This window comes from Denticeps clupeoides, chromosome 18, assembly GCF_900700375.1.
Source record: "Denticeps clupeoides chromosome 18, fDenClu1.1, whole genome shotgun sequence".
NCBI lineage: Eukaryota > Metazoa > Chordata > Actinopteri > Clupeiformes > Denticipitidae > Denticeps > Denticeps clupeoides.
This window is the reverse complement of record NC_041724.1, coordinates 17,390,061-17,397,377: the sequence shown is the minus strand read 5'-3', so window position 1 is coordinate 17,397,377 and position 7,317 is coordinate 17,390,061. Positions and strand designations below refer to the sequence as shown.

Genomic DNA, 7,317 nt, shown 5'->3' with positions numbered 1-7,317 from the left:
GCTGATCCAGAACTGTACACGAGCCTGGACCAAAGTCACGCTCTGTGCCTTTTTCTTGTCTTAATTACACCAACACCTGGGGTTGTTGCAGGTCTGGCTGACTTGAGGTAGGGTGGTAGAAGAACCACTTTTTACCTACTTAAGTGTACAATAATGAATTACATTTATATTGACGTTACTATACACCACTGGTCACAGTGGTCATAATCTGAACTAAATGGTTCTTCTCTGCGTTTCATGCTGTTTTAGGTCAAGAGCACAGGGGGCTGTAAATGTTTGAGACCATGGAATGAGATAAAAACTATACAGTACATTAAAGTAACACTAAATTAACATTATTGATTAAAGAACACTTTTTTTTTAATGGTTGAGTGCTCTTGCTGTGAATAATTCTGCAGGACCTTTTAAACATAGTTCATGTGTGATAAGAATTTTGTATATTTTAACCTACAGCTGTCCACAACCTTAATGTACTGTATACAACAGATATACAGACACCCTCACACACACACACACACACACACACTGTCATGCAAACAGGCTGCGGAAGTGCGCAGCCGCGTGGAAAAAAGGAAAAAGAAAAAAATTGGACCATTGGTGGAAATTTTAATGAGACCCGAAGAACTTACTGGAAAGCTGAGCTCATGTTTAGAACAGGGAAGAAGAAGAAACAGACATCACCAGGCAACGGGATCATAGAGTAGACAAGAACATACAGCACTCTTGAGTGCTGTGGCTTACATTACAGTTGTATAGACTAAAGCAACCTTACTGCACAAGCTTTCTTCCTACATCAAGCAGGAAACAGGAAATTAAAGTCTGCTGTTCGCAGAAATAGTATAGTGCGAGTACGAAAGAGGAATTTAATCGGCAATTGCTGTGCTGTCAGTTTTAAAAGCAGACTGGTTAGAGAGAGATAGACCATGGCCACACTTCTCAACATTCCGACTGTTCTCCTTCTGTTCTGTCTTTCTGGGATTGCTTGTGTCTCCTCAACGTCTACAGCAGAAGACTGCAACCCAATTTACCGCTGTAAGTAATTACAAATGAACTATTCCTGTTTTTGTGTGATTAAGCTTATTTTTGTAAATATTCTAGTTTGTGCAAACATGGATATGGGTTCAGAGGAAAATAGCTAGCTAATGAGGGGTGAAATAGACACAGGGGACTACTGAAGTACAACAATCCGCAAGATTTTTGACAGGCAAAGCACCTAGTGAAAACACTGAGAAATTCAAAAATTATAAATAATCTTAGGAGGACAATGTGTGCACCACAGTCCAAGCATCCCATAATATCTGTCCTTGCTGTTATGTTGATCCTGATGCAAAGACCCTAGTACTGTTCTTTGTGTATTAGATTAATAAGCATCACCATAAAAACCTGCAATTGTGTAAAGTTCATGTAAAGTTCAGTTTCCCTAAATGCTTTCTTTTTACTTAATGTATTTGCATAGTTCAACTCTACATTTTACTGTGTCGTGAGTGTTCCATAAAATAATATCATATACTTTTAAACAAAATATTTCCCTAGCATTTACTATTGTACATTTATTGTACAATTTTGGAAAATGTGGCTAGGCTGGGATAGGATAGAGTTGTTTGGTTCATGATTAATAAAAACAAATTTTTGGCTTGTCATCAGAATCTGTCCAGAATAATTTAAACAACTTAATTTTAAAAAAGAGTGTTACGGCACATCGCATGATGCCTTGAAAAAGATCTGCAACGGATCTGTGGCTGCATGATTTGCAACTCCTTGTCCATCTGCATGTGCATGTGTCAGAAATTTGGGGCAGGTAAAAGACACAAACAAACAACTCACAGGGATTTAATAAATCTTAATGGGGCAAACAGATCCTCACATGGACACATAAGACCTTATGAACACAAGCAGAAACTTTTTTCCCAGCATTGAAATATACATGAGACTAAATCATGAATTTGTTTATTTTTACAATGCCCCAAAAATTGCGTGTTAATATTAACTAAATTTTTACATTTACAGTGTATGTATGCTCTCCCTGATCAGGCAGAGTCTGCCAGATATCAGTATAGAAATACCACAGCCCTATAAACCAAGCAGAACTGAATGCACTGTTGTGCATGTGAATACAGATCAGGCAGCCACAGGATCACACATTGAGGCAGAATGGGAGTGGACTCTGCACATGCAACGACCAGGCAGCCAGCACAGGTCATGCACTGAAAAGCCAAAAAAGATTCACATTAGATTCACTGTTTCAATCAGACAGCATGAGTGGTCTTGCTATAAAATGTCCTGCAGTATAATTTAAACATAGTGAATGTGTGATAAACGTTTAGCGTCATTTATGCTAACATCCATGTACTGGCTGTAAAATTCACAGAAGAACAGTGGCCTACATTTCCTAATGAATTGGATTTTTTCTCTTTACTTTGCAGACATGCGTGCCCATGCACTGGCAAACAAATGTAATAAAACCACAACAACACAGATTGAACAGATCCAATCAAAGCTCTCTGTTCGTGTACTGCCTTTCCTGTTTCTAGCTGTCTTTGTGGTGGGATTCCCAGCCAACTTCATAGCCCTGTGGGTCCTGCTTTTCCGGACCAAGAAGCTTCCTTCCACCATCCTGCTCATCAATATGACCTCCTGTGACCTCCTGCTGCTTGTGGCACTGCCATTCCGGATCGTCTACCACTTCAGGGAGAATGACTGGATCTTTGGCGAACCTTTCTGCCGCTTATTGATTGCATTGTTTTATGGGAATGTCTATGGTTCTGTGGTGTGTTTGGCATTTATTGCCTTTGACCGCTACATTGCGCTGGTCCACCCCTTCGGGGCCAGGACACTACGCAGTCACCGCATCTCTATCTACATGAGCTTGGCTGTGTGGTTTGTGGTGCTGGCTGCCATGGTGCCCCTACTAGTCACACAACAGTCCTATACTCTGGATGAACCACCCATTACCACCTGCCATGATGTACTGCCCATGGATACCCAGAAGTTCTTTCTCCTGCCTTACTTTGCCACCCTCTTCACCATATGCTTCCTGCTGCCATTGCTGGTTGTGCTCTTCTGCTACAGTGCTGTGCTGTGCACCCTAGTGGCTGCGGGACGTCGCTATGCCCATGCCGTCTCTGTCACTGTCCTGGTGCTTGTGGTCTTTGTTGTGTGTCTGCTGCCAAGCAATGTGCTGCTTCTTGTGCATTATTCTATGAATTCAGAGGCTACTGAAAAAGAATCAGAAGATTTCTATGTACCATACACCATCAGCTTGGCAATCAGCACTTTCAACAATTGTTTGGATCCTTTCATCTTCTACTATGTGTCAGAGGAGTTTCGTGGCAAGGTCCGTCAGATGCTCTGCTGTGAAGGTTTGGATCAGGACACCTCCACTGTTAATAAGGTGACCTATTCATCCTCTGGACCTTGCAAATCCAAGATTACACTTCTACCCGAAACACGGTAGGACGACAGACTGTCCAAATGTTTGACTGCAGAAGTAAAAAAAAATGATGTAAAGCTGTCTGTATGTCTGCATGAATAGTATGTGTTGCACATGTACTTCTAATGGGAATATATCAGTAGTTATATATGCTTAGTGCTTAGATGTGTTCTGGCCACAACATCCAGTCTTGCAAATGTCTGTAATTGTATCTGGGCTTCAATGCTGATTTCCGGGAGAAATCAAAGCAAAAGGGCCTAATGTGTATTAATGATTATGGATGCAGATGCTTTAAATCTGAATGTCCATGAGTGTATATGAAGTATTATTTAGCAGTTCTTTATCAAAAAATGCAGTCTAGTAAAGTGATGAAATAAAAATACAGAGAATGTACATTGTAGTATTGTCCCTCTCAGATGATGAAGGCCAGGGAGGGAGATTATAGTTAGTGTTTCACCAATGGAGAATCCAAGCTGTCTCACACATATCAAGAAAACAACAACTACCATAACACATACAAACAATTTAACAGTAAATTACTAGAATATTCAATTGTATTACAAGTAACTAACAACACTGCATAAGCACAGCTATTTTATTGTTCTGTAACTGTATGAAGTGAAATGATTGTCATTATGAAACACTGCAGCACAGTACACACAACGAAATGTGTCCTCGGCTTTTAACCCATCACCCTTGGTGAGAAGTGGACAGCCATGACAGGAACCCAGTGAGCAGTGTGTGCGGGCCACTGGGCACAATTGTACAACTTTTAATACTTAATTGTGAAATTTGTGAGCAGACTCTCCACATTCACATTACATAGTAATTTTATTTCATGTAGCTATCCTGATGCCCCTGAGCCATCAGATGGCGCCGTTTCTTTGTTTATTTTCCTGTCAGTCTTAACTATAGGTTTCAGTCATATAAATACATTTAGAAGCCCCTCTCAGGCTGCACAATAATTTATAACTTTCACCAAAAAGCATAACGATTGTGTGTTTTTCATTTTATATCATCTGAGTACTGGGATGTTTTCTGAACAAATATTTTTAGTGAAGCAGTATTTATGAAATTTATAAAGTTAAATCAATCATTCAATCTTTATTTATATGTCAATCATATGTTGTTCATTTTTGTACATGTACATTGTCACTGATAGCTTGTTAAGCCTTGAGCCTCTTTGGCAGATGTATTAAATCATTAAAAAAAAGTGTATTTAAGGGCCAATTGCAAGTTGCATTTCACTTTGACTCTCCTCTGAAGAGTGACAGCATGGAATCTTCAAAGCAACTCTCAAAAGATCTGAAAATATAGATTGTTCAGTATCAGTATCTCTCATTTACTACTGTAATAGAGTCACAGGAAGAGTTGCTGTTAAACACAGGTCAGGCAGGCCAAGAAAAATACAAGATGGGCGCATATGCAGAATGTTGTGAGAAATACGAAAGAATATCTTGCTGCAAATGGTGTATCTCTACATTGTTCTGCAATGGAGAATAATTTGCTCAATGAACATCTGTATGCCACTAATAACAGGGAGCTGCTTGATTTAGTCAAGGCAGATTTATTTAGGAGCAAATAAAAAAAAATTATTGGGTAAAAACAAAAAGTGATATGAATGGCAGATGAACACCAATTTCCAAGAAAAACACCTGCTACCTACATACAAATCTGTCAACTCTTGTAGACCATAGACCAGGGTCATAGACCACTTTATTTGGTCATCTGGAGAGAACGTAATGAGGAAAGCCATTATGTTCTCCTGCTTTCTGGTGAGTGTAATTAAGTGTTTGCAAGTAGGTAAATGTAGGTAGGTAATTTTCAGTGCTGTTCACTGGGAGATAACACAGCAGTACTTTGGAAAAAGCGACAACCTTCCTGTGGATATGAAAAGCAATTAAGTATGCTGGAGCTTTGTGCCATTGTGTTTTTGGGTGCACAGTCAGAGTTACAGGATTAAAAATGATAGTTTTCCTTGACAATGTTATCTAATCTTATCCAAATGTTTTCATTTGGTCTGTTTCTTTAAAACAACGTTCCTTGTCACGATGGCTGGACATGGCGAGGAAGGAGGACGCATATGCACGACGTCACAGGACAGGGGTTTAATACATAATACACAGGACAGGGAAAACATCACCACACAATGACCCGACGACTAACAGACACAACAGGGCAGCTTTATACCCTCATAATTATACACAGGCGAACACGATCAGAGAACATTGCACAAGGCTAACATGAAACTCCACAATCCAACTTATTAAAGATGGAGGTGAGCATTAGACGGAAACTGACATCAGAAGTCATGCTCAGTGGCTCTGAATATAAATTAGTTTGACCAAAAATGTGTTTACAAATGATAAATCATTTGTGCGGATTTATAATTACAATACATCATTTGCCAGTTGTCAGCTCTAGACTCGAGTGTCAGTTGTTTTATAGATCATTGAATTTAAAATATTTAAAACAGATCAGATAAATCATAGACAATGCTAGTTTATTGGACTGATACATTCACCTCCACAAATAAATTCACTTCCACAAGTCTTTATCACACATGCAGTTCAGTATTTTATGTGTCACAACCAGTTTACTTTGCTCATAATGTTGAAAGTTTCCTAATTGATCAAAATGATCAAATAATCTAAATTTAAGGTTGTATGAGGTATACAGTGCAGACTCTTTCAAATGTCGATGGATGCAAGAACCTTCCTGCCTTCAAAAAAATGATGCTTTCATGATCAAAATTCACAATGCTATGATGCACATCTTGCATGTATATAATTATTCAGTAACAAAGTTTATTTTATATAGGACATTCAATGATCTATACCTGGAGCCAGGCAGAATCCAAACTGACGGTAAATGGGAATTTTCATAAATCCTCTTAAGAGACTCTATGTGGTCATAAAGGGTCACATTAAGCAATATAAACACATTGCAATGTAAAATAAAGGACAAGCAATGTTTTATTTTGAAATGCCTCTGTTGTAAGCTAACGGATCTGCTCTTGGGAAGATCTTGGGAAATTTTAAATGTTAAACAATTAAACGTTGATTAAATGTCAGCAAGGGATTACATGTAAACAAAGACTAATGCCACATGACAACAGTAAACAAATTCACATTCCTGAAGGATGATGAGATCTTTACTGCATGCTGTTTCTACTCAATTCATAGCCCTGTGGGTCATAGCAATTACTCTCCCCATCAGCTTCGTCTTCCCTCTGCGACCATGTGGATGTCCTATCATCTAATGCATGTTTACAGGAGAGTAACACAAACAGAAGAGGGACAAGTGCCTTCAACAAAACCAACTACTGAAACCATGGTAATCATTGTCACTATGCAGAAACAGAGCAGAGCACACAGTCTTGTTCTACAGTTGATTTAAATATAAGGTCTACACACAGTACCCCATGGTAACAAGACATAAATTCATTAGTATTCACACTCATGGCTTAATGTATTGTTGGAGCACGTTTGGCACCAATCACAGCCTCAAGTCTTCATCCATCCACTCTAACATACACTGCATTCTGTATGGTTCTCCCATCTGACCATTGCCCTTCTGCCCCAATTAGAAAGGTTCCTGGTGGTTTTAAAGTTCTTGTATTTCTGAATAATGGAGACCACAGTGCTTTTTGGGACCTTCAATGCTGATTTTTTTTATCCTTCTACAGACTGGTGTCTTGCCACAATCTGGTCTCTAAAATTCTTTCAATTCCTTGGAGTAGTTACAGGGACAATCCCCATGGAGACACTCAGGGTTAAGTGTCTTGCTCAAGGACACAATGGCAGTAAGTGTGGTTTGACTTTGTGTGTTATCAAATAGGTTAACAATGATATGCACTGTCAACTGTGAGAGATATAGGCATCTGT

The 7,317-nt window shown here is 39.1% G+C and overlaps 1 protein-coding gene across 1 annotated transcript; it reads left to right on the top strand.

Annotated features, from left to right (window-relative positions):
- Positions 1–618: 618 nt before the first annotated feature.
- On the top strand, positions 619–4,372 carry LOC114768302 (proteinase-activated receptor 4). Its single transcript, XM_028960508.1, has 2 exons — positions 619–1,032; positions 2,424–4,372. Exons 1-2 carry the CDS (start codon positions 924–926, stop codon positions 3,452–3,454), a joined length of 1,140 nt encoding a protein of 379 aa, XP_028816341.1. The 5' UTR covers positions 619–923; the 3' UTR covers positions 3,455–4,372.
- The last annotated feature ends 2,945 nt before the right edge of the window (positions 4,373–7,317 follow it).

Bases quoted from the DNA above. Each gene is read 5' to 3' on its own strand.
- LOC114768302 (XM_028960508.1), top strand. From the start codon at position 924: ATGGCCACACTTCTCAACATTCCGACTGTTCTCCTTCTGTTCTGTCTT. The intron at 1,033-2,423 runs GTAAGTAATTAC...TTTACTTTGCAG, and splicing joins CTGCAACCCAATTTACCGCT to ACATGCGTGCCCATGCACTG.